This window comes from Oryctolagus cuniculus, chromosome 17 (assembly GCF_964237555.1).
Source record: "Oryctolagus cuniculus chromosome 17, mOryCun1.1, whole genome shotgun sequence".
Taxonomy (NCBI): Eukaryota; Metazoa; Chordata; class Mammalia; order Lagomorpha; family Leporidae; genus Oryctolagus; species Oryctolagus cuniculus.
The window spans coordinates 51,802,070-51,828,763 of NC_091448.1; the positions used below are offsets into that span (position 1 = coordinate 51,802,070).

Genomic DNA, 26,694 nt, shown 5'->3' on the forward strand with positions numbered 1-26,694 from the left:
CTCCCAGCCCGCCGCATGGGTCAGCCTCACTGTAACACAGACTGGTGTCGGGTGACCTTGCCCAGTGCAAGCTCACGGAAGTGCCCAGAGCACACTGGAGGGAGACTGGGCTACACTGTTGGGCGCGTAAGGTGCCCCGAAGGCACATGCATTTACCATACCTTCAACCGATGGTGGGTTTCCAAGGACAGGACCCCTCTGTATGGCAAGGAGCACCTGTCTGTTCCTTTGGGAACTGCTGTGCTGCCCAGCAGGCCTGAGGCAGCCCAGGCAGTGAGCTGGGCCTCCCACTCAGAGTCGAGCAGTGACTCTGGACAGAGCCCCCAGCCTTCCCTGGCCCCGGTCCTCACCAACTCGGGCTCCCTGCCTTGCTGGCTCCCTTCAAGGACCCCGTAATCTCTCGGGGTTGGGGAAACATCCTATCCCTGCGCCCCCACCTTGTCTCCCTCCACGCCCGGGTCCCAAATAATCAGGCCACACACTGGAGTTTCAAGTATCTGTCTCTTCCTTTCACTCTCTCAAAAGAAAAAATAAATAAATCGCAGAAGGCGGCAGCATTTCCAGTCTTCCCCTGGCTCCCGGACACCCAACCCCGACCCCTGCCCCCCGCCCTCCCTCCCACAGTCCCCACTCCCCAGACCCATCCCCCCCTTTCCCCCAAAAGAAAAAAAAAATCCCAGGAAAAAAAAAAAAAGCCACAGTTAGACCTTCCACTCATGCAAACCGGCAAAGAAAACAGGTGGGGGTGTGTGGAAGGCAGGGGGCCCAGAGGGGAGTCCCCTACTTATCCCCCCCAAAACCACCTTTGAGAAGGAAAAAAAATGGAAAAAATAAATGAGAACTCAAGGGACATGGGGAACTATGATGGGGGCAGGGGTGACCCCAGACCCTGCCTCGGGAGAGAGCGGAGGCCTGCGGCCTGCATCCCTGCAGCGGGTGCTCCTTGAGAGGGGCCCTGATTCTGGAATGTGTGTGGGAGGCGGCGGGAAGGACAGGTGGCCCCCGGCGGGTCTGAGTGTGCGTTGGGGGCGGGCAGGGGGCAGGCGGCGTCAAGAGCAAGGGCTCGGAACCAGGAGCCCAGCTCCCCGCCAGACCCCAGGTTCCTGGGGTTCAGGAGCCCGGTTCTGGGTGCGGGGAAACATGCAGAGGGGGTCCCCCCTCCAGTGGGCTGGATCCAGTTAGAAAGGAAATAAATAAGAAGGGGGGGGAGGGAGGCGAGGGCAGCGCGGAGGGCTTGGGCAAATCAGTCCAGACCGAGGGCCCGGGCGGCGGAGGCAGCGCGAGTCCAGGCCAAGCCAGGGTGGGAATCAGAGTCTCTCTCGGGCTGGGACCCAGATGTAGGGGCCTGAGAGGTCCTCGATGACGCGCTTCACCTTGTGGTAGATCTCCTCGAAGCTGTCGCCCTCCACGATGGCTGCCAGCAGTGGGGCAGGGAGTGAGGCCCGGGGCCCGGGGCCCGGGGGAAGGGGCACCCAGCCTCAGGAGACCCACGGGGCTGCACCCACCGCCGCAGGGCTGCTCTCGCTGACCACGGGGCAGGCAGCCCCTGCTGGCCTCGCCGAAGCGGCCTCACCTGAGAAGCACTCTGTGAACTCCTGCTCCAGCTTGGTGGCTCTGTCGAAGGCTTTGCGGGCTTGTTCCTCTGTGATCCGCTTGTTAATCTCTCTGTGTGTGGAGAGGGGACACAGACGCGGGCCTTTACCTCCTCCGTCCAGGGATGTGAAGGTGCAACCAGTGCTTTTTCATTGGGAGCACGGCCCACATGACCACATACAAAAATACATTTCCCAATATCCTCTGGGGCCATAAGTGAGCCCCCACCCCGGCCCCACGCAACTAGGCCCCACCCCAACAAGGTGCAGCCGCCTCATTCTTCCAGCAGAAGGTATTCAAGCTCTTAACTCCCAACAGCCCTCGAGGCCCTGGCTCGCCCTAGCTGGTATACGCCCCCTGGGGCAGCTGGGAGCTGTAGTCCTGACTGGCCCAGGGCTCCCAGCATCCTCTGGGTGGCAGTCCTCAGTGCAGATCCCCCTCAAGGGGAGCCGCTGTCCAGGGCTCTGAGGGAAGAGTTCACCGCAGAGGCCTCGGGAGGCCCAGGCCACAGGAGTAGGGGAGCAGAGGGGTGGCCCCCAGGACCATACTCACAGCACATTCTCCAGGGAGCGGGGGCGGATGAAGATGGCGATGGGGTGCAGGTGGGCCGCCTGCAGCCGCCGCACGGCATTGGCCGAGACATCGAGGATGCAGTGCTTCCCCTGGGGGCAGGCAGGGTGGGCGGGGGGGCCAGCAGGTGCAGGAAAGGACAGACAGGGGCAGGCGCCAGGGCGGGACACAGGACACGGAAAGGTGGGGACAGGAGGTTGGCCAGGGGGAAGTGACATGGATGTTAGAAGACAGGTGAGGAGGGGAATGGACAGAGTGAGAGAGAGAGAGAGAAAGGAAAGGGGCAGATGGAGGACAGGGCCGGGGTGGGGGACGAGAAACAGGGAGGGAGGGGTCCCCAAAGATGGTGGCAGGGCAAGGGCCAGAGGGGCAGCAGGAATGGGGGGTCCAGAAGGAAGGAACAGAGCAGGTGGGGGAAGAAAGCCAAGGGAATGGAGAAAGAAGTAGGATAGAGGGAGGAGGGAGAGGAGGACGGACAGAGGACAGACAGATGGAAGGAGCGAGGAGAGACAGATGGGAGGGAGCGAGGCAGATGGAGGAAGGCGCCGTGGGGGGAGGCAGGCAGGACAGGAGTGGCAGGGAAAGGAGTTAGCAGACAAGCGGCAGAGGGGCGTGGGGACCCCCAGGAAAGGGGAGGGGAGGAGGGGAGACCCCAGAGGAGTCAGGAAGAACGGGGGACCGGGTTAGGGGAGGCCAGGTGGTCGGAGAGAAGCCACAGGAGGGAAGGAGAAACGGGGCACGGGGTGGGGCGGGGGAGAGGAGCAGGCACAGATGGTGGTGGGGAGTTCGGGGTCAGGCAGGTGGGGCACGGAGAGCAGGCGATCAGACAGAGTTCCCAAGAGGAGGAAGGAGGTGGAGGAGCGGAGCGGAGACCCAGCGGGGAAAGAGACAGAGAGAAAGAGAGTTAGAGAGAGCTGGAGGGGGCAGTGGGGCGGGGAGAGGGCGGGAGGAAGGGGACGGGGTGCCCGCCGGGTCCTACCTGCTCGGCCACCTCCCGCACGGACTGGACGCTGGTCCCGTAGAGGTGGCTGTTGTACTGGCCGGCCTCAATGAACTTGTGCGCCTGAATGTCTTTCTCCATCTTCTCTCGGGATGACACGAAGTGGTAATCCCGGCCGTCTACCTCATACTCCCTCTTGGGCCGTGTCGTATCTGCCGGGAAGTCAGCCCGCCCCGCACAGGTCTAACCACCGTTCCCCTCCACAGCTGAAAACCTGCCGCCCCATGCCCCGGCCCCGTAGGGCCCAGCTGGTCATCAGTGAGGGGGGCTGCTGGGGGCCTCTGAGGAGCCCTGCACCCCACTGAATGCCAATGCCTGCAGGCGGCCCCTGGCCCTTCCCCACTCTGCCTCCAGCCCACTGCCAACACACCTCCAAGCCCCCACACTCACGGGGAACACAGGATCCAAACTTGTCGGGGAACTCGGAGAGAAGATCATCATTGGCACGGTCCTTGGTGGGCCCAAGGATGATGATGGGGCGAGCATAGTGCACTGAGGACAGAGAGCAGCTTCAGGCCCCCTGCACGGGGCCCGGGGCCCGGGGCCCGGGGCCCGGGGCAAGGGGCAGGAGGGCTGTGGCCAAGGCAGGGGCCAGCGCTCACCTTCCATCTGTGTCACCGTCTCATAGCTCAGAACAGAGTCTTCTCGACCTGGTGGGAGGAAGCGCGTCTGCGAGGGGCTGCAGGTCCCCGGCCCCCAGCGTGCCATCCTGCGGCTGTCCAGGGCGGCTCCATGCCTCCCGCTCACCCCACCTACCCTGTGATCCCGAGCTGGAGCCCCAGTCCTGGGGAGAAAATGCAGGCCGCGTGGTCGGTTAAGAGCTCAGCTCCAGGAGGCCCCACTCTGTCCCCCAGGCACACCCATCTCCACCTACCTTGGCCTTTAACCTTGACCACTCTCGTCGCTCAACCCTGCAGAACACATGCGGGAATGGGGAGTAGGAAAAGGCCCAGCTGACCACCTGGCCTCCCAGCAGCCAGTGGTCCCTGGGCACCACAGGCTCACTCACACAAGCCACAGTCCCCAAGAGGTCAGAGGGCAAACCGGTTCCCTGTTGGCTGTCCCCCCTCCAGGGGGTACCGTGGAGGGGGGATGTCCGTGCCCGGGGCAGGAAGGCTGCAGACCCCAGGAGCCTCACCGCCGTTTGCTGGGGATGAAGCCGATGTCGTCGGTCTCACTGTCAGAGTGGACCCGTCGCGCCTGCCACCACTCCTCGTCGCTGGCGTCGATGACATGCAGCACGTCCCCAAAGCGGAAGCTCAGGGCCTGGCTCAGGAAGCCGCAGTCCTTGGTCTTGTCGTAATCAAACAGGGCCCTGGAGGCCAAGTGGCTACTGGTCAGAGCCTGGGGCGGGGTGGGGGGGGACTCCAAGAAAGGAGGCACCAGCCACCCTGGGCCCCGGGGTATAGGTCCTGGGAGAGGGGCCAGTGGTGGCACTGCCATGGGAACCCAGCAACTGTGAGCACCCAAAGCTCTGGTGTCACCAGGACTGTTAACTGTCCTCAGTCTACGCTGCGGACAACTTCCGGAGTGAGGGCTAACCTCCACCTCTCCGGGAAGCAGGCTGAAGCACACAGGTGTGTCGCCAAGTCACCACAATCTGCTGAGATCCATAGGAACTAAGAGGTCCCCTACACGCAAACTGGTTACCCTAAAAGCAGGAAATGCCTCCCACTCCGTCCTTACACCCCTGGCTTCACAAGAGAAGGGACAGCAACCCTCCCTGGGAGAGCAAAGACGCAGACTAAAGTTCCGGAATGAGACGGGAAAGGACAGAGTCCCAGGATCGTTCAGCACCCACCGGAAGTCAGAACTGAAAGACCCTGGGGTAGATCCCAGCAGGGAGGGGAGGGCCGAGAGGACCCAGGTCTCACTCAGCCTGGTGTCTGGGTGGACGGCGATGCCACTGAGCAAGAGGGAGTAACACTGCTTGGGCAAGACGGAGACCTCACTACCCAGGAGAAAGACCACGAGCTCGGTGTGGGCCATGCTGAGCATGAGTTGCCTATGGGACATCCCAGAAAGCACATGGCCAGAGCTGCAGGTCGGCACCTCCAGGAAGAGGGCAGGCCAGGGCAGACAGCTCTGAGAGACGCCTGCAAGACTCGGGGCGGCCCAGGCTGTGCAAGTGGACAGGATCAGAGAGGAGGAGAGGGGCTGGCGGGCACCCGGGCTGCAGAGTCCATGGGGGAAGGGGGAGTCAACAGCAGGAAGGGCCCTAGGAGAGAGCAAGGCACCAGCGAGGAGACAGGAGACAGCCGAGAGCGCTGTGGCCCATCTCTCCCGAGACGGAGGCTCGGGCAACACTCGAGCTGTGCCAGGGGGCGCTGCTATGCCAGGCATTAAGCTGTGAGGTGTTAAATGGTGGGCAGCCCGGGAGTCCCCCGGCAAGGAGAGCAGGCACCTCAGAGACCTGAGACAGAGCCTGTTCCCCGCCCTGCGAGCACAGTCTGCCTGGCAACCTGCAGGGTGTCAGTTCCAGGAGGCCCCGCAGACACAGAATCCCTGGATGTTCAAGTCCCTTACATAAAATGCTATTTGCATGTAACCTACGCAATCCTCCTCTGGTCTTTAAGTCATCTCTAGATCATTTATAATACTGAATACACTGTAAACACCTCACGCGTACATTGTATCGTCTGGGGAAGGAAGACAGGATGAAAGTCTGGACAAGTCCAGCACCGTGGTTTTTTCAAGTATTCCTGATTCACAGTGGGCTGACTCCGTGGATGCCCAGAGGTCAACTGTGTTTCACAATGTAAACCTGGGGCTGGTGCTGTGGCCTAGTAGGTTAAGCCACTGTCTGCAGCCCAGGCATCCCATATGGATGCCGGTTCCAGTCCCGGCTGCTCCTCTCCTGATCCAGGTCCTTGCTAATGGACCTGGGAAAGCAGTGAAAGATGGCCCAAGTGCTTGGGTTCCGATACCCATGTGGGAGACCCAGGTGAAGTTCCTGGCTCCTGGCTTCAGCCCGGCCCAGCCCTGGCTGTTGTGGCCATTTGGGGCGTGAACCAGTGGATGGAAGATGGCTCTCTCTCTCTCCCTCTCTCTCTGTAACTCTGCCTTCTGGAGTGACAATGTAAACCTCTGTAGCCAAGCCCTCCTTGATCACCACGTTGGGCGCCCGCCCCGGGGTTGGGAAAGGGGAACAAGGCAGGGCTAAGGGAGAGTGGCTGGGGAACAGGGAACAGGCACAGAGCAAAGGAATCCGGCCCTGGGAGCCTGCGGAGCCCGGCCCAGCGAGCCTCTGACCTGATGTAGAACCCCCTCTTGGGGTTGCTCCGCAGGGAGGCCGTCCCTGAGCCCAGGCTGCTGTTCATGAGCTGCTCTCGAAGGTCATGGATCTTGGCCTCGAAGCGGCTGTACTCTGAGGGAGGACCAGACAGTTCCAGAGCTCTGCCCTCCTCCTGCGGCCACTCCCCTCGCCCCCAGACAGCCATCAGCCCAGGGGAGAGTTCTGAGGATGCCCTCGGCGGGGAGCCCCGCGCCGGGTACCTTCTGGTTTATACTGAGCGATGATCGTGACTGTCTGGCCCGCATTCTTCAGGGCAATGGCGGCCTGCTCGTGGCTGGCGTTACGGAGGTCCACCCCGTTGACCTGCAGGCAGGAGCAGAGGCTGTGTGGCTGGGGACAGGGCGGGGGCACTTCCCAGGTCCACATGGAGTAGGGATCAGCCCAGCCACATACACACACACACACACACACACACCCCGCCCCAAGGAGCTCGGTGAGGGGCGGGGCAGGCTTCCCCTCACCGACAGGATCTGGTCCCCCTTCCGCAGCTCCCCACTGAGGTCCGCAGGGCCCCCGGCCAGGATGAAGGAGATGAAGATGCCTTCACCGTCCTCGCCGCCCACAATGTTGAAGCCCAGGCCGGTGGAGCCCCGGTGGATCACGATTCGCCTCGGCTCCCGGGGAATGTCCTCCTCCCCCAGCAGGTCCTTGGCCACAGGCGAGTAGCGCCGAGGGGAAGTGGGGGTCATGGCTGTGGGGTAGTCGGTGCCCAGGTAGCTGCTGTGACTAATCTCGTTGTCCAGGTGCTGGGAGTACGCTGAGGGCGGACACGGGAGGAAAGACAAGGTGGAAGTGGATGGAAGGGACACGGCACCCACTGCCCCACCTTCCCCCCTGGGCAGGAACCCAGAGAGCCAGACTCAGGTGAAAGGGAAGCTGCCCTGCCAGGGATACCCCCGTGGGGACGTCAGACACGGCCCTGCCAGGGGTCAGCAACTTACAGGTGGTGTCGGGGTGGTTGTGGGAAACAAGGGATTTAAAGGCTTTTTGTCCACAGCAGGCCAGGGATGAAGCTACAGGCTAATGGGAATCCATGCTTTGGGGGTTTTCTTCTGGTTGCTGTCTCTCTCACATCCCTTCAGCCACAGAATTCCTCTCCCTCTTGACCACTGATTGAACAAGCTATCTGTCTGCAAGAACGTCCAACATCCTACCAGGGGAATCCAACAGAGAAACCTCTGCCTGCATCCTCAAGGTCTGCTTCATCCTGCATCTCTGCCCTCCACCTCCTGTAAGCTGGCAGTTGGTTCTGGGGGTGCAACCAGGTTCCAGTTCAATTTCTAAATACAGCATCCGTCACAGGCAGCGCTGAGCGCTCCCTACGGCCCCACCACTACTGCATCTCTGTTGGAGTGACGAGCAGGGTTGGTGGCTGACAACCTGGTCTATGCACTATCAAATGCCTGCCAGTCTTTCACTTAAATTTTCAAGGCTGTTGATGATCACTGCCTGGTTTAGATATTCATCAGGGTTTGCAAAATGGTGATACTCTACTTTGGGTGGGGGAACAAGGAAGCATTTGTTAGCAGGAATTCTATAAAGAACTGACTTACGTAGACCACTCTGAGATGGGAAGACAAAGGTCTGACAGTCCCTCTTTATTTTCAGAATGAATGGGTCCCTTTATAGCCTCCAAAGGTACCCCAATATTTTAAATCACTATTGCGACCCCATAAATTTTAACTCAAGGAGTTCTGATTCAACAGCCAGGAAGAATCCCTTAAGTTGGGCTCCTGTGTCTTTGACATGCTCTAGTAGTCCTGGATACCACCTTTGCTTTCTAGAATGGAGGTCAAGTGAATCTTAGATATTTCTTGCCCAGGACTTTTTTTTTTTTTTTTTTTTTTTTTTTTTTTTTTTTTTTTGATAGGCAGAGTTAGACAGTGAGAGAGAGAGACAGAGAGAAAGGTCTTCCTTCTGTTGGTTCACCCCACACTCCCCAAATGGTCACCACGGCCGGTGCGCTGCGCCGATCTGAAGCCAGGAGCCAGGTGCTTCTCCTGGTCTCCCATGCAGGTGCAGGGCCCAAGCACCAGGGCCATCCTCCACTGCCTTCCCGGGCCACAGCAGAGAGCTGGACTGGAAAAGGAGCAACCGGGACTAGAACCCGGCGCCCTAACCGGGACTAGAACCTGGAGTGCCAGCACCACAGGAGGAGGATTAGCCTAGTGAGCCACAGCGCCAGCCTTGCCCAGGATTTTTTTTTTTTTTTTTTTTTTTTTTTTTTGACAGGCAGAGTGGATAGTGTGAGAGAGAGACAGACAGAAAGGTCTTCCTTTGCCGTTGGTTCACCCTCCAATGGCCGCCGCGGCTGGCGCGCTGCGGCCGGCACACCGCGCTGATCCGATGGCAGGAGCCAGGAGCCAGGTGCTTTTCCTGGTCTCCCATGGGGTGCAGGGCCCAAGCACCTGGGCCATCCTCCACTGCACTCCCTGGCCACAGCAGAGAGCTGGCCTGGAAGAGGGGCAACCGGGACAGAATCTGGTGCCCGACCGGGACTAGAACCCGGTGTGCCGGCGCCGCTAGGCGGAGGATTAGCCTAGTGAGCCGCGGCGCCGGCCCTTGCCCAGGATTTTAAACTGGCTCCCCTTTCCCCAAGAAGGCCAGGCTTCTTCAGGGAGGTTTTGGTATTTAGAAACAGGGCCCACCCAGGGCAGGTGTTTGGCACGCAGTTAAGCTGTTACTTGGGGCACCCACATCCTATCTCAGCGTGCCTGGTTCAGGTTCTGGGTGTCCCACTTCGATCCAGCTTCCTGCTGAATGTGCATCCGGAGGGGCAACAGGTGATGACCCAGGCACCTGTGTCCCTGCCACCCACGCGGGAGACGGACTGCATTCCAGTCCTGTGCGGGCTGGTGGATGGAAGATCGCTCTCTCTCTCTCTCTCTCTCTCTCTCTCAAGTGAAAATGAAAATAAATAAAATCCAAAAGAAAAAAAAGAAGAGCTGCCATGTGACTTAAATATGATTGCACAGTCTGATTTCATATTCAGTAGGGGCAGGCGTACTTCATTACTCCTTTCCAAAAATGTCTTCGTTATTCTCCCACACATATTTTTCCAGTTGAACTTTAAAATCAACCTGCTAAATTCTCAGGGGGAAAAACAACATTTAAATCCTGATTTGGATTTGCATAAAATATATAGATTAATCTGGAGAGGTTTGAGAGCTGTAGCATATTAAGTCATTCCATCCAGAAACATTGTTTTATATGCCTCAGTAAAGTTTCGTCATTTTTTTTTCATAGAAATCTTATATTTCTTGTCAAGTCTGTATTTATAAGAATTTTGTAGAATTGTTTTCTATAGCAAATGAGATCTTCTTACCCATCACATCATCTTTTCATGGCTGGGAAGTTACTGATTCTTGTTTTTTGTTTTGTTTTTTAAAGATTGATTTATGTATTTGAAAGGCAGAGTTAGAAGGAGAGGCAGAGGCAGAGAGAGAAAGATCTTCCATCTTGGTTCATTCCTCAAATGGCTGCAATAGTCAGGGTTGGGCCAGGCCGAAGCCAGGAGCCAGGAGCCCCATCCGGGTCTCCCACGTGGGATGAAGGGGCCCCTCCTCCACTGCCTTCCCTGGCACATTAGCAGGGAGCTGGATCAGAAGTGGAGCAGCTGGCACTGCAGACGGTGGCTTGACCCGCCAGCTCAATTCTGGTTATTGACTTACATATGGCCACATTCTTTTTTTATTTAAGATTTATTTACTTATTTGAAAGGCAGAGTGACAGAGAGAGAGAGAGAGACAAGTATCTGCTCTCTGCGGGCTCACTTCCCAAAAGCTCACAATAACAGGGGCTGGGCCAGGCCAAAGCCAGAAAGCTAAAGAGTCTCCCCGGGTACTTGGGCCATTACCCACTGCCTTCCCAGGCACATCAGCAGGAAGCAGGATCAGAAGCGAATGAGGCAGGGGATGCAGGGCCCACCCCAGGAGGGGATACAGGGATCCCAGCAACAGCTTAACCTGCTGAGCCACAACAGCTCTTCTGCTCGGGGCCACACGCTCACCTTTCCATGTTTTTGTCCATCAGTTAATGACTTGTATTTTAATCTAGATGGAGAAAGTACACTTTACAAGTAAGGACAGCTGTTTCTCTCTTCCATGCGCTCCTTGTATTTTCCTTATCTTGCTATGCTATGTGCATTCTCTAAAGTAGGGATTTTCAACAGAGCGATTCTGCTCTGTGTGTGTGTGTGTGTGTGTGTGTGTGTGTGTGTGTTGTGAGAGGAGAGGGTGGGGACACCACTGTCACTGACAGAGGCCAGGGCTGCTGCTGAATTTCCTACAATGCACGGGACAACTCCCCACAACACAGAGCTATTAGCGGGTTCTGGGTCAGTGTTGGGGAGCAGCAGGTTAAGCCACCGTGTGAAGCCAGCATCCCATACTGGAGTGCCAGTTTAAGCCTTGGCTGCTCTTCTTCCAGTCCAGCTCCCTGCTAATGCACCAGGGAAAGTAGCAGAGGATGGCACAAGTCCTTGGGCCCCTGAGACCCATGTGGGAGACCCGGATGGAGCTCTAGGCTCCTGTCACTGCCTCAGCCAGCCCTGGCTCCTGTTACTGTCTGAGCCAGCCCTGGCTGCTGTGACCACTGGGGAGTGAACCAGCAGGTGAGTTCTCTGTCCCTTTTCTCTGTGTCATTCTGCCTGTCAAATAAATTCATCTTAAAAAAGAGAGAGAGAGGCCAGTGCTGTGGTGTAATAGGCTTAAAGCCTGACTGTGATGCTGGCATCCCATGTGGGCACCGGTTCTAGTTCCGGCTGCTCCACTTCTGGTGCAGCTCTCTTGCTGTGGCCTGGGAAAGCAGAAGAAGGTGGCCCAAGTGCTTGGGCCCCTGCACCCACGTGGGAGACCCAGAAGCTCCCCGCTTCGGATTATCTCAGCTCTGGCTGTTGTGGCCTTCTGGGGAGTGAATAAGAGGAAGGAAGACCTCTGTCTCTGTCTCTCCCTCTGTCTGTAGCTCTGCCTCTCTTTTTTAAAGTGATCTCAAAAAAGAAGAGTTATTGGGTCTAAAAATGTCCCCAGTACCAACACTGAGAAATCATGCTCTAAAGCGATACATGGTAGTGACGAGAGGAGCCCGTGCCTATTTCCTAAATGAAGGGGCACATGCTAGGATTTCACAGTCATGGAACAGCCATAGCTGCTCTCTGAAACTGCTCTTCACCGAGTTAGGGAAAACCCCTCTGTTCCTAGTTCACTGAAAGGCTTTACCTGAACACGTCCAATCTCATCAGATACTTCCCCACGTCTATTTGAGGTCATCTTACAGTTTTTCTCCCTGAACTCTTTAAGACAACAAATCATACTGAGATATCTCCTAACACTGAACCACCTTTAGTTTTCCGAAACGAACCCTACTTTGTGACGATGGTATTTTCTTAACAGGCTGGGTGTGATCTGCTGCTGTGTCACTGTAGATTTTCACATTCTATTCAGAAGCAGACTGGTCTGTGCTTCCTCCTTTTATGTCTTCCTTGTGACCCACTGAAGTGGCCTCAATCCAGCGAAACGTGAAGCTCTGCCTCCTCTCCAAAAGGGCACCCGAATTCATGCTACTCCAGATGCCTGCATCCCAGGCCAGCGTGCCCGGGTGTGACTCCTGATCTAGCTTCCTGCTGATGCACACCCTGAAGACAACAAGTAACTGCTCAAGTAGTTGGCTCCCCGCGACCCACGAGGGAGCCTCAGCCTGAGCTCCCAGCTCCTGGCTTCGGCTTGGCTCAGCCCCAGCTGTTGTAGGCATTCGGGAAGTGAAACAGCAGATGGGAGCTTTGTCTGTCTACCTGTCTCTCTCTCTGCCCTCAAATGAACTAAAATAAATACATTTCTTTAAAAAAAAAAAAGATCTATTCTTTGAGGGTTTCATAAAACTAGCCCCAGAACTAACAAGGCCTGTGCCTCCTGGAGTAGGGATTGCTGATGACTGGTTTTTCTATCCACTCTGCAACCGCACCGACTCCCGGAGGTCCTGGCTACGACAAGGGCAGCATCTGAAGAGGAACAGCCACAGGGGCTGCCCTGGGACTGCGTGTCAGGCAGGTGGGGGCCCAGGTCGCGGGGTCTGAGTGCTCTCACAGGTCGTGATGTCGGGGGGAGCATAGCTGTCACTCAGGTAGGCATTGCTGGGTTTGGCCACCTTTAGGTAGACAACGTCATACGTGTTCTTCAGGGCTGCCACGGCATCCTCGTGCATGACGTCCTCCAGCCCCACGCTGTTGACCTGGGGTCAAGAAAGCAGGGCTCAGACAGAGGCCGAAATGGCTTCAAGGCGCACGCACTGGGGTGGGTGATGAGGAACCAAGACCCAGCTGGGGCTGCTCACCGCCAGGATCTTATCTCCAATCTGCAACCGCCCATCCTTGTGGGCAGCACCCCCTTCGATGATCTTTGTTACGTAGATGCTGTTATCCCCTGGGATGTGCTGGTTCCCTACCCCTCCAGCAATGCTGAAGCCGAGACCTGGAGGGAAGGGTGGTGGGGTGGGCAGAGGTGAGCGCCCAGGTGCCTGGAGAGCAGGCTTTGGAGCCCAGGACAGCCGGGATGGGGTGGGGACAGAACGGGTCACTACCTTTAGGCCCCTTGATGAGCTTGATTTCCATGACCTTCTCAGCCGGGGGCTTCCGGCGCATGACGTAGAGGCGGACGATGGAGCCCGCCTCCTTGAGGGCCTCCACCGCGGCTGAATGGGTCACCTCCCGCACGTCCACTTCATTGACAAACAAGATGCTGTCGTTGACCCTGGGAGCAGCAAGCGGGGCCTGAGCCAGGAGCTTCCTGCTGCCCGGGCCCTCCCTTTCCAGGGCACCAGCACCCTCGTCCCTGTCTCCTCTGCCCACCTGAGGCGGCCATCCTGGGCCGCAGCCCCGCCAGGAATGATCTTGGTGATGAAGATGGATGGGTCGTCACCGATGTGTGGGTTGTCAGTGCCACCTGCGATGCTGAAGCCCAGACCTGAGTTACCCTGGGAGGAGGGGGACAGTGTCAGCTACCCCAGTGGGACGCCGTGCGTGGGAGGGGAACTGGCCGGAGAGGCACAGACAGAACAGGAAGGGACAGGGTGAAAGGGATGGGCTGTTTAGCAACATGCACACAGAGGGGAGGCATGGGGAGCCAAGGGACCTCAGACCGGGGAGCCGCTCACCCTTTCCAATGTGATCTCCTCGTATTCCATCTCCCCCTCGGTCCCGTTCACCTGCAACTCCAACACGGGCAGAAACACAAACACAGTGAGACAGACATTCTGGCCTCGAGCGCCGGTCTCCCCTCTGCTGCCCAGGCCTCCCTCTCTCCCCTGCCCTCTGCAACGGCCCCTGCCCCAAAATTTAAACAACTCACATATCCTGGGGCTTCTAGGGTGTCTGTGTTGACAATCACAGGGGGAGAATTGGCCTGCGAGAGCAAACAGGAGACGAGAAGCGGCCTGAGCCTACGCTCCAGAGGGAGCCCATAACCGAGGGTCCCCCCTGCCTGGCTACCCTTCAGCCTTCAGCCAAGCCCACTCCGCCACCTCAGGGCTCCTCCTGGCCCCAGACTCAGCCGCCATCACACACACACACACGCGCACACATGCACAGGCACACACGTGTATGTTCCAGGCCCTTGCATGTGGAAGGAGGTGTATGAGAAGCGGGAAGGGAGAGACAGCCAGACGGAGAGGGAGCAGCAGATGGTAAAGAGTGGAGGGGGGGAGGGGCAGCTTCTCACCGGATGTAACACCACAGGGTGTTACATGCCTTATGCGCTACACACGCACACCCCAGGCCGATGTCCACCAGGTCCTGCTCCCCTGAGGGCCTGCCCCCATCCCTGTCTCCATACCCCCCATACACGTAGATACCTTCATAATCCTCCCCCGCGTGTACACCTCACCTTCACACACATTTGCTCTAATCTGCATCCCGGGAATCCGGGGTTCCCCCAGCGGCAGGCCCCTCCCTCCCTCTCACCCACCCGCCATCCAATCCACCCCTTCCACTAGGGACCGTGTTGCCTAGCAACGGTATCTAAGCCCAGCCAAGACCTGGGGAGACCCACCTCCTGGAGGCCCTGTCGTCAGGACAACAGGCGCGGCGGGAGGGGTGATGGGCGTGGCCTAGGGTGCGAGCGCAGAGACCCGCTAGCCCCGCCTCTCTCATCCTGGGCCCCGCCCCCCCATGGCCAGGCCGACGAAAGACCAGGCTGAAGTGGTTTGTGGGCACAGCGCATCCTGAATAACCGGCCTTCCACTCTCCTATGCCCCTCACCCTACGCAATGCAAAGGACGTCAGGAAGGGGGAGTGGTGACGGACATCCGGGTCCTATCCCGCTCATCTACTCCCCCGCCTTCACCCAGCAAAGGGTTAAAGTGAGGCGTGCCCAGGACCCTGACGTCAGTCGCCTCGAAGTGGCCAGGTCTCTAGGCTCCGGGGCGGGGCCAGCCCTAGGCTGGTCCTAGGGGCTTCCCCAATTGCCAGGGCAACCGAAGCCTCGTCTCTATGGCAATGAGGAGAGGCCGCCAGGAGCCTCCTTCCGGGGTCTACAACCTATCTCCTTAAACAAATATTTATGCGGAGCCAACCAAGCAGGAGGATTCTCCAGTCTCCTGCCTGCTCTGCCCCTCCGAAGGTGTCCCTCCTCTCTTGCTGTTTCTTAATCCTACAAACCGCCCGCTCTGTAATAGGTTTCCTTGACCTATTAACACCATCCTCCAACCCCACAAATCCCAGCAAATGCTGTGTCCAACAGATAGCCGCTGCTGGTCAAAATCTCACCCACATGTGCCTCCTCCAGCAGCCTCACCCTAGACCCTGCTGCCTCACACCCCATCCTCCACTCAAGACCACTTCTCTGCTTCCCTCTGGTATCTCTACACCCACCCCTCACCCCTCATCTGCAGATCTGTCCCCACCCTCCCAAGTTCCCTCTTCCAACACCAGCCTCACTTCCCAGGCCCTGTCCCACCCTTCAGCCTCACTGGACCTCATCAACCGACTGTCTCGCCCTGCACTACAATTTCTCATTCCTCACCATTCCCCGGCCCCACCTTCACTCCTGCGGGGTTCTATCCCACATCACAGCCCAATCCACTGCCCACCTCTGAGAGCTGGGGTTTCTCCTGCCCCTGCACTCTCCCGTGTGCTCGGCTTCCCTGAGCTCAGGCCCCAGCACTGCACTAACTGCCACTGCCCTGGCCTCCCTTCTCTCTCCCCGCCCCACCCCTGGACTTAATGGCCGCCTAAAGGCAAAAGTCATCTTCCTTGTCTCTTTGCAGCCTCAGAGGGTCACGCAGATTCTCCACGGCCAGGGCTCACCGGCCATCCTCTCTGCTCTATCCGCGGTCCTGGTTCACAGTCTCATCACTGTCTGTCCCCTGCCCCTGGAAGGCACACCCTTCCCACCGCAGAACCTGCTGCTGCCCTCTTCCTGCTCATCCCTGCACTCAGAAACTTCTCCATTTTCTGGGGGAAATGTCAGCAACTCCCCGTTCCCGGGCGCCCCGCGACCACCTAGAATCCCCACTCCAGATCCCTGAGCAGCCCCTGGCAGCTCACGCCCTCCTCCCCAACCCATGTCCCCGGCAGAGGAGACTGGAGAAGGAAGCTGGAAAGCCGAGTGGAGAGCGGAAGTCCTCAGAGACCCAGGAAAGCACCTGGAGAGCAGAGGAGGAGACGGAACAGGTGGCGGTGGTGAATAATAATAGGGGGGAGGGGCAGAGCAGGGCAGAAAGCAGCAATGGGTGGAGGTGAGGCGAGAACCCCAGAGAGAGAGGGCAGGGAGGAGGGAAGGGAGGAAGGGGAGAGGACTGAGGGGCCGCAGAGGCCTGAGCTGGGAACAGGGAGAGGCAGAGGGAGAATGCGTGGGAGGAAGAGAGAGACAGCATCCAGAACCAGCCAGCCAGCCAGCCAGCGGGGAGGGAAGGGCGGGAGGGGGAGGCAGCACGAGAGGGGAGCAGAGGCTGGGGCAGGGAACCAGGCCCGAAGGCTGCACCACGGGAAGAAGTCTCAGGCCAGACAGATGGAAAGGGCTGCGGACTCGGGCACAGGGAGAGCCAGGCCCTGAGGCGGAGGTGGGGGGAGGAGGCGGCCAAGGGACCGGAGCAAATGAGGGCAGCAGGCGCTTGGAACAGAGCTCTGGACACAGAAAACGGAAGCGGAGGTTGGGGGTGTGAAGGAACGAAGAGGGTCCTGGCGTGGGGGGCCTCTGGGGAGAACGCAGGCAGTTCAACACCCGCGCAGCACAGCACGCGCGCAGACACACGCACGTACTTTCCAGCTTAGGATCCGCACCCACTCCGGCTGGCCTGGCCTGTTCTCGCTGGGACCAGTGTGTCCAGCCCCCACCCCGCCCCGAACGCCCCCTCCCCCAGGCCCCAGGAGCCCAAGCCCAGACCCGCCCCCGCCCCCCCATCTCTTGCCCTACCGGCCCTGGGGGGTTGCTGCAGCTCCGAGGCTCCGAGGGCCGCACTGGGGAGGGGGCCGCCAGGGTCTCCTACCTTGAGGGGGGAGAGGTGGGCGTGGCCCACGACCCCGTGGACGGCCTCGAGGTGGGACAAGTTCCTCTCCGCCACGTGCACCAGCTCGGGGGCGTTTACCTGGTTGGGGAGGTGGGCCGGGCTGTGCTCCAGAGGGGGCGTGTCTTCATCTTGGTAGCGGTATTTCTGGGGATGGGGATGGAGGCGTCACTGGGGACGGTCCGGTCCAGTGCCTCGGGCTCCAGGCCGCCTGGCCGCCTCCTCTTCCCCCCCTGCCTGTGCAGTGCGGAAGGCCCCGGGGCCTGACCAGCTCCTCCCCCTCCCTCCCCTCCAGCCCATTGGCTCCCCTCTCTCCACCCTCCCGACAGCCCCCTCTCGCGCCAGGGCCTCAGTACCTGCCCTCTCTCCCCAAGTCGCCGCCCCATCCTCCAACTCGGAATCCGGCAGACCCTGGGACCCTGGCCTCTCACCATGTCCCCTCCCTTGACATCTCTGTGCACCCCCTTCCCAGGCCTTCCAGCCCCTGGCACCTGCACCCCCACTCTTGACATCCATCCAACTTCTTTGCTTCCCTCCTCACCTTAAGCCCACCCACCATGTTCTCCCCTTCCCTTCCTATGGCTCACTTGCTGCTCCTGCTTCCCAGGCCCCCCCAGCCCTACCCTCCTCGCCACCGTGTCCCCACTGCAGCCTCTACCCCAGCAGCGATTGGCTCTCCAGCACCTTGCATGCCCCAGGCAGGGGCCAAGCTGGGGCCCTTCACCCCAAAGATACTTGCCATCAGCTCCCCCCAAGACACGACACGGCTAAGCCCGCCCAGCCCTTTCTTCCCTGGCCCTGAAGATTCCCAGGTAGTCAGCAGAGGGGCAGAGCAGTGTAGCCCCTCCCCAACAACAGCCCACAGCTAATCCGGATGTACCAGGAGGAGATGGGGCGCAGGAGGATGGGGAGGCAGTAGGGCTCTTGAGGGGGGCAGCAGTGGTGCCAGGGCGCCGGACTGAGGAAGAGGGAAGTCTTTGGGGGCTCAAGAGTGAACTCCTGGTCTCCCTCTGGCCTTTCAGGGTGAAAGACCCAGAAAGATCTGTAACTTTGTCCAATTAACCAGCTGCCATTTCAAGGGCCTCCCGCTGGGTTTAATAGGGACACCAGTAAATGAGATTAACTGGGCGCAGGGGAGAGAGGAGGAGGGCAGATGGACAGCAGTGACGGGCAGCAGCTCTGCCTGGGTGCTTCCACACCTTGCTCTGCTCCTCCCCTCCGGGGCTGTCTGTACAGAAGCAGACCCTCCCCAGCTCCAGGGTCAGGAGAGATGGAAGATGCCGAGTGCAAGGCTCCCCTGGGCACTGGCGAACACAGAACATACGCCCTAGTGCACATGGGCAAAGACAGAAGGCAGGGCTTCCCTCCCCAAAGTGCCTGAGAAGCTGAGAGAACCCCAACTTTTGGAGGGCAACAGTTTCAAGATCAAGGACAACGCCTGATACCAGGGATGAATCAAAGCTGAGGATGCCACCCAACTTCGACTGTAGACCAGGGTGTGGCAGGAGACTGAGGAGGGAAACAGTGTCAGCATGGAGACCTGACCCCCCAGGACACACCCTGACGTTCTGGAAGGTGACTGCCGAAGGGAGACAGGCTGCCCTCTGGACCATGGACTTGAGAGTCCTGGACTCCAGGGTTCAATACCACAGACAAAAAAAAAAAAAAAAAAGGGAGATGGAAAGTAGGGAGAGGACGGCACAACAACCCTCGACCCTTGAGGGGTCATGGACAACAGAGTTCTGGGAACTGGAAGAGGTTATTCCTGAAAAGGTGGTCTTCAGCCAGGACTGTGCACGAGGGAATTAGGGATCCAGTGGGAAGGAGGGGAGGCAGCTCCCCTCTGTCACTCCACAAGGCCTTGGTGCCCTGCCTGGGAAGGACGTGAGACAGGACCACAAGGTGCAGCTCCCAGCTCTGGGGTCTGGGTGAGGGTTGGAGCCCAGTGCCCCTCCAGCTTCATCCAACCCGGCAGAGAACATTCCTGAGTCTGATGAAGGAGCATGATGTGCACCCAAGGAAATGAAGTGTTAAGAAAGATGTTTCACCGTGTATTCTAGAGCGGAGAGAGAGAGGTAAACTTTGATCACGTTGAAGCCCCAGACACCTCTTCCTGCCCCAGCCCACAGGGGTGGGGGTGTCTGGCACGGAGGGGAAGGCTCCTTGGGGTTGAGAGACAACAGGAGGGGAAAGGGGAGCAAGAAATGGTGCATTCAAGTTTCCAGGATGTGGGTGCAAGAGGGGAGGCCCTATGTTCAATCCCTGGGAATTTTCGATGTACGTGGAGTGAGAAAAGAAGCAAAAACAGCCTGGAGGGGCAGGGGGAGGGGGAGTAATGCTGAAACTGCAGCCAGGGGATGGGAGGGGCGTTGGCACCTCTCAGTCCCAGATTTCCCCCGCAGCTACAGCAGGACAGGAAGAGGACCCCCCCTTCCCCCCATGACAGCTCCCTGCAATTAGGACGAGTCTGAACTCCCGGTATACTGGGGCTTAGGACATGTAAAAGGGTCACTGCGCCTTCCCCTTTGGCCCCCTCTTCACCAGAGCCCCAGGTGCACAGAATGACCTGGAACCGAAGCTGGCACCCCCAAAACAGAGGGGTGTGAGTCCAAGTGGGTAAGAGGGGCGATCCCCTGCGCCTTTCCCCGAGAAGTTGCAACCCAGAGACCCCACGCCAAGCCGAGGGAAGAGCGACAGCACTTGAAGCTTGCACCCTGAGATTTGGGGGGTCCGGAAGGAGGGGAGCGGGCCCGGAGCCGTACCGCGGCACGTACCACGCAGAGACACATGGAGGCGAATCTGTTCCGAGCCGACATGGAGAAGGGGAGGGGGACTGAGGGAAAGGGTGGGCGGGAGAGCGAGGGTCCCAGGGTTGGGGAGGGGGAGGGGCAGAGGGGCGGGGGCTGCGGCGGCCGCGGCGACTGGAGGCTGCGGCCGGAGGGGGGGGAAGGCGCCTGCGCAGTACGAGAGAGCGTCACGATGGGAGAGAGGGGTGAGGGGAGACCCTCTTAGCCACCAACTTCTCCGGTTCCAGCAGTTTCTCTGTGGAGCATACCCCTATTCCGACCCCTCTTCAAACAGAAACGCTCCCAAAATTTACCAGTTAATCTCCGGGTTCGCAGGAGCCCCTAATCCCACCAAATCCTCCCCCCTCCCCCCAAAATGACCGGGCCCCTAACCATGCCAGAATCTCACTGGGCATCTCACCGCTGCTGGACTGCCGGGGTGCAGGGAAGGAAGCGGCACATCGTCCTCCCAAGAAGGCCAGGGATAAACTGCCCCTCCCACCAGCCCATGTTAACATGGACAGCACAGGACACCGATTCCAACCAGCAGAGTTCTCTGCAGTTGCACACCTGACAACCAAGAGCTGAAAGGACCACAGGTCCTTGTCATGCCGTCAAATTAACATGCCCCCAAACCACCCTTTCTCAATAACTTCTGTTCCCCAACCCACTAAGAGACCTTGAAATTAATGCAAATATTACCCTTCCTCTAATAAAAATTGCTAGTCCTTAAATTTGTTCGGGGCCCTCTGTCCAAATCCCTGAATCTAAATGACTTCTAATACACCAGTCTCCAATAACACACCAGAACCCAAATTCAGGGACTATCCCATCTACCTTACAGCAAATCCTCCAAATGCAATTGTAGTCTCTGCAATTTATCTCCAACCCTATTAAGAGATTTTTTCCCATCTATTTCTGTACCCCTCAAGTTGATAAGCAACTGGCTGCCCTCCCTACATCTCAATATCCCCTCCATGATTCTGAATTCTAATTTTGTTGGAAGACTGCTCCCAAATATATCTGTCTCCCACAGGAGCCTCAACAAATATTCACTAAAGATGTGGCCTGAGGTTTGCAATGACCCACACATTTTCTAAAGCACCCCAAACCGACTGCCTCCGATCTCTTCAGAAAACTTCTGTTTTCTCCCAGACCGAACCTGAACGCCTCTCTTCCAAATATTCTCCCACTGAAAGCCCCCGCCTGTCCAGCTCTCAAAACCCAGGGAGGGGTATCTTCAAATCGGTGGCTGTCTGCCACCTATGGCGTGCCTACACGTGGCACAAAGGACGAGTTCCCAAGCTAGGATCTCGCCCATCCGAGATGGATCCCGTTAATCGGCATCTGTTGGGTGCGCCTCCAAAATGACCCCCAGTGTCCTAGTTTTTGTATCTGGAGAGAATGCTCGTGTTCGCAGAGGGAGCTAGTGCGGAAGGGGCCGAACTCGAAATTCCATGCGGAATAGAAATGCACAGACCCTGCGTCTCCACCAGTGGGCGCTATGGCCCATTAAGCCCCTCTCCCATCCCCCATTTCCTTTTTCCCTCCATTTTCCGTTTCCCTGTTGCCTGGCAACGCAGCAATCAAGGACTTTGCTGTCGCCTAGCAACCGTCTCCCTGGAACAGAGAGCTGAGGTAGGAGGGGTGCCCTGATGAAATGTGAACAGGCCTCCATCTTAGGAAAACTGAGACGTCAGATCTCCCAACCCCCGGATTTTCCTATCCAAAGACCCCCGCGCCCCGCGGTTACTCAGGCGACAGCCCCTCAAAACCCCGAGTTCTCACCGAACTAGGGGCTCACGCCACGCCCCTCCAGGGTCAGCCCCGCCCCCATCTCGGTCAGGTAACCCGGCCCCAAGGCCCCGCCCCTTTCCGAGGGCTTTGGCCCGCCTCCCTCGATAGAGTAAGCCAGACCCCTCCCACCTGCCTCCGAGACCACGCCCCCGTCCACTTCCCGCCCATTCGCTCCCCCGGCCTCGCCCACACGGTCCCTCCGCCACGCCCCTCTCGGCCAATGAATGAGGCCGTTGGTCACACCGTCCCGCCCTCAGTATCTCGGCTTTGCCCAATAAGGACCACCCGGCGGGTTTAACCGCTTCGCCTCCGGGGCGCGGGCCAAGTAACCCCCGTCTCCCCCACCCCCCCCCGCCCCGCACTAGCTCTGCTCCGCCCTCCGCCACCCGCGCCCAGCCCGCGAGTCCGCCACGCAACTCCGGTCTTCGCCGGTTACCATAGCAACGGCGGCAGCAGCGCGGGGAGAGGGGGAGGGCCGGGGGCGGAGTGGGAGAAGGAGGCTCGGAGGCCGGGAGACCCTGCCAGGGAGCCAGGCGCCGAGTCAGACCGAGTGATGGCTACAGAGCCTGCACGGAACGCAGGACCTGGCGCACAGGAGGCGTTCCATAAATGTTCCTTAAATCACTGCGGCACGAGGCTAAATATAGGCAGTGAAAGATGGAGGGCTCTCCGACGGAGCCGGGGACTCGCTACCCCACCCTGCCTTCTAGTGGTGGTGGGGGGTCAGGGGCCAGGTGCCCCCTGCTGGCTCCTGCCGGGCTACCCTCCGCTGCCCTGGATAGAGACCAACCACAACTCCCATCACCCCTATGGGCAGCAACCTCCTAACATTGAGGGATCTTGTGCCTCAAGGCCTTATGGGAGTTGGAGTCCCCGCCACCCGAAGGCGGACAAGTTTTCCGGTGGAGGAAAGCCGGGGTCTCCACGCCTGGGTAAAACCCCGAATGCATGACCCTCTGTGCAAGCCTCCCTCCTTCAAGGATGCTCAACCCTGGGCTCTACGGCAGGGTGGTGGGAGTAAGAGTCTGCAGGGGGAGATGAGTAAGTCCCCCACCCGCCCCTTGCCAGTGCAGGCAAGCCCCTCACTCTCACTCCCGGCTTGGAAGCGGAAACCACACATTCCATCGCTTTCTGCATACACCTGTACACAGGGAACCACAGCCACAGAGCCTGAGGCCAGGGCAGGCCCAGAGGCCAGAGACACTGCCATTCAAGGAAACCGGGCCGAGAAACCGAGGCACAGAAAGCTGCTAAAACTACACGGTGTGGGGGAAAGCAGCCACCTGGGAGAAAGCTACAGCCCCACAGAAGGGGCACAAGCAAGGAGCCCTGGTGGAGAAGGGGTGAGGGTCCCCAATCTCTTCCAACCATGCTCCCATGTGCACAACGCATGTGTACACATATGTGTGAGTTTGTGGCACAGAACATGTGTGTCCTCAGCTCCCTCCCATGAGAAGCTGCAGTTCCCACTAAATATAACCCCCTCCCCAGCCTGTGACTCACCCAGACCCCGCCTCTCCCGGCCCCCACTTCCTGTCCCACCCCCCAGCCCCCAGCTGCCTGCCACCCGCCCAAGCCTCCCTCCACACACCAGGCATTCAGTTCTCCAGTCCCAGAGTCTGGAAGCAAAGACCGAGGTATTCTGCATCCCACCAGGAGCTAGTTTGTGCTCCCCACCCCAGAGCTCCAGCCACAGGGACACCCCTGCACAGCCCTGCGCCCTCCTACGCTTCACCCCACTGGCCTCCATCAGAAATCCTCGGGGGCCCTCAGGTCCAGGTGTCCTCCCCCACCTTGATCCGGGGGGAACGGACAGTCCCCGCCATCTGCTCCTCTCCCTCACTCCTGATCAGGTCTGATTGCAGTGTGGGAGAAAACAGGCTCTTGGGCACCTGCCTGGGACACCCTCAAATTCCACGCCATCCACCTGGTCCCCCTCCTCAAATCCCCTCTCTCCGCAAACCTCTCCTCCTGCTCCTCAGGGGCTGGCAAGCTCAGCTACTGCAAGCTTCTACTTCCCACGGGAATACCCCCAGCCCCAACCTCACCTGGCCCTTCCCTCAGGGGACCCAGTGCCAGGCCCCAGCCCTCTGACAAGTCCCAACTGCCTCCAGTCCCTGCGACCAAACCCCGGATCACAGTTCCCTCAAACTGAGACAGCACCCCCAAACGTATCTACCACAAGACGCTGGCTCTGTAGCCTGCAGGCCCACCCCTTCTCTGCCAGCTGACACCCCCAGACCAGTCAGGCACACAGAACCAATCACCTTTACCCTCATGCCAGGAGCCCCCTGAACCTGGAAAAGCCCCCTGGAAACCAGCTTTTCCCCAGGGAGGGAAGACCCCCCCAGACACACACACATAGCCCACCTTCCCCCATCCACAGCAGAACTCCCATGTGAGCCAAGGCTTCCCTCTAAACAAGTCTCCCTCAAACATCACTGGTGAACCCCCAAACCCACCAGCCCCCCAAACCACGAAACACCCCGAATTTTCCATTTCTCTACAGGTACAGAGGGATCACTCCAGGGGGCACCTGTGGCCAAATTCAGCGTTTTCTCAGATGTGAACCCCAAAACTAAATTACCCACCCCAAATGCATCTTACTTCTGATGCTCTCACTCCAGGGCCTCCAGCCCCAAATAAGGCCTGCTGGACCCCTCCCCACCAACTAATGCCCTCCCCCCTACTTACAGCCCCCATCATGCTTACCTTGGTTGTCACTATACAGAGACAGTCCATGTTGGGGGGCCTGGCCGCGGTGGCGGGTAAGGGGCTCTGACTTCATCAGAGTTTCCTTCCTTCCCTCCGTGGGTTCTCACCCCTCCCCCCTCCGCACCCCACTTTTGCAGGGGGGGCCAGGATGGGGGGAGGGGTGAGAGGGGAAGGAGGGGGTTGGAGAAGGGAAGGGGAGGGGAGCGTGGGAGGGAGGGGAAGGGGGCCCGAAAACGGGCTCCCCAATGGAGGGGAGGGGGTTTGGGGAGAACACCCCGATTCTCAGGAGGGGCGGGGGCACCGGGGGCTGGCAGCCCCGGAGTTCGGGGGCTGGGGCATGAGCTGGGGTGGGGGAGGGGAACCGGATTTCGGGGAGCCCCGGGGTAGGGGGGGGTCTTGCCAAGCGGCCAGGGGCTAGGGGCCGTGGCGGGGGAGTGGGGTGGGGGGGCTGGAGACGGCAGCGGCCGAGGGAGCCGTGGAGCCGAGGAGGGAAGGGGAGAGAGGAGGAGAGAGGAAGCAGGGGGAGGGAGGGAGGGAGCTAGGAGCCAGAATGGGGGGGTGCCTTGGCAGAGTTAACTCCTTCGGTGCCGGCAGGAACCCGGATAATGGGAAAGGAGATAGAAGCAGACGCCGAGAGGCCCTGAAGCAAACATGGAGACCCGGCCAGCCACCAGCGAGGACAGCAAAGCCCAGGAGGGCAGACTTCAGTTCTCAGAGGAGCGAGCACCGGGAGATGGGCTAGGAGCACCCCTGGTTGCTTAAATACTGGAGGGAGGCCATGGTAGGGGGCTTGGTGTGAGGGAGGGGCTGGCAGGAGGGAATCCCTGGGGGCCTAGGTCTCCCTCAGGAGTCACAGCGGGAAGCCTGGAAAGTAATTATGTCGTGGACACTTCAGTGGCTAAACTGGGGCATGCAAAGACAAGGGGGAAGAAAGGAGAGGGGGCTACAGGGCCTCCCAGAGAGAGTGCATTCTCAGAGCCCTCACGTCTCTGGGCCACCGACCCAGGATGTGTGGCCAGGGCCCCCAAGTCTCCATTTTCCCATCTGATATTAGCCAGACCTTGCTCAGCACCGCCCTACCCCTTCAGAAGCCAGCACCCACTGCCTCCTTACCTGACTCTCTGAGATGGAAGCCTCGTAATAGTCCAGGATGTCTGTCACAGGAACAGAACCGAGTCACCCTCCCTGGCCTCCAGCCCAGGCTAGCCCGTTCTGACCCCGGAGCCACTGTGGGGAGGACCCTGCATGGGGCTCCAGGCTTCCAGCCAGCACTGACGGCCCTCACAGGCCCAGGCCCTCGTCCCTGCTGTCCCTCACAAAACTGGGGCTACTCACCCAGCAGGGCCTGGAAGAGGTCGCTGTGTAGCACGGCCAGAAGCGGGGGTGCCCACCGCAAGAGTGGGGGCGCCAGGAGCCAGAGGGCTGACCTGGGAGCTGGTGGAAGGCAAGTGAGGGGAGGTTGGGATGGGGAAGAGACACAGACTGACACGCTCAGCCACCTCGGCTTCCCAGCACCGCGACTCCGTGGAAAGAACCGGGGAGAAAGAATTCTGAGTCCCAGTCTCCCCCACTTCACTCCCAGGCCTCCCCTCCAAAAGGACCCCTGTTTTTCACCTCTTGGTCTCTGGGACATCTCTCCCTTCTCTGGCTTTAATCCCCCTAATCCGCTGGGATTGGAGTTGAGCTGCCCTCTCCCCACTCAATTCTCGCTGTTAGGTGAGGGCGGCATCTCTGGACTGGCCTGCTGTCCCTCAGGGCGGCACCACCACCACCACCTTGCTTCACACACCCGGGCCCCTGCCCCCAAGGCCTGCAGAACTCAGCCACACTTTCACAAGGGGCCGAGAAGACAGTCTCCCCCAAGGAGAAAGGAAGCTGGGCCCAGCTGGCTCCCTCCCAGGCCTGACCCCCCCCGGGGGGGAAGCGCAGAAAGAAGGGTGTACATTGCTTGGGACTTCTTGGCCAGGGCTAGAGAAGCCGAGGAAAGGGACTGGGAGTGGGAAGAAACGAGCGTTTCCATTCAGTTCTTCTCGGGACCGGGCAGAACCCATTTGCCCTGAGGTCTAGGTGACCACAGGGACTCTGGAATAACAGAGGGCAGACAGGAGGTTCAGGGAGGTCTCAGAGGCTTTCCAAGAGCCGGTGAACCGGGGTCGCTGCTCCTGTGAAATTTCAGGGGTTCTGAGTGGCACCTCCTAGGGCGGAGAACACGCTGTGAGAGGCTCACAGCCCAGTTGGAGTCCCCCAGCGCACAGTTCCCCTCCCTTTTGTGTAGGTGGAGGCAGATTCGGGAGGGACCCCAAGAGTCGCCTTTCCATGACTGTCTCTTCTCCCTTCTCCTAACTCCATGGGGTTGGGGAGGTCCTCCCTTCAGTTAACCTCTGCCCCTCTAGCTGCAGCCGCCTAAGTTCCTCCCTCTCCCGTCCCCTCCTATCCCTTCACCC

At 59.3% G+C, this 26,694-nt stretch overlaps 1 protein-coding gene across 13 annotated transcripts; it reads right to left on the reverse strand.

Moving 5' to 3' along the window:
- Window positions 1-487: 487 nt before the first annotated feature.
- Window positions 488-26,136, reverse strand: DLG4 (discs large MAGUK scaffold protein 4). 13 transcript variants are annotated; one of them, XM_070061306.1, is made up of 22 exons: window positions 25,865-26,124; window positions 25,586-25,684; window positions 25,364-25,404; window positions 16,935-17,099; window positions 13,799-13,852; window positions 13,605-13,655; window positions 13,300-13,424; window positions 13,032-13,201; window positions 12,786-12,922; window positions 12,539-12,683; window positions 6,920-7,215; window positions 6,659-6,761; window positions 6,416-6,530; window positions 4,302-4,478; window positions 4,038-4,074; window positions 3,920-3,947; window positions 3,766-3,813; window positions 3,554-3,655; window positions 3,143-3,315; window positions 2,146-2,255; window positions 1,574-1,665; window positions 488-1,414 (listed from the first exon to the last, which is right to left on the reverse strand). In XM_070061306.1, exons 1-22 carry the CDS (start codon window positions 25,881-25,883, stop codon window positions 1,308-1,310), a joined length of 2,394 nt encoding a protein of 797 aa, XP_069917407.1. In that variant the 5' UTR covers window positions 25,884-26,124; the 3' UTR covers window positions 488-1,307. The 13 variants fall into 13 exon arrangements, 12 of the variants coding, with proteins under 12 accessions (XP_069917407.1, XP_069917406.1, XP_017204373.1 ...); XM_070061305.1 differs by having other exon boundaries at window positions 13,605-13,663; window positions 13,798-13,852; window positions 25,865-26,118; XM_017348884.2 differs by having other exon boundaries at window positions 17,034-17,099; window positions 25,865-26,099.
- Window positions 26,137-26,694: the final 558 nt, after the last annotated feature.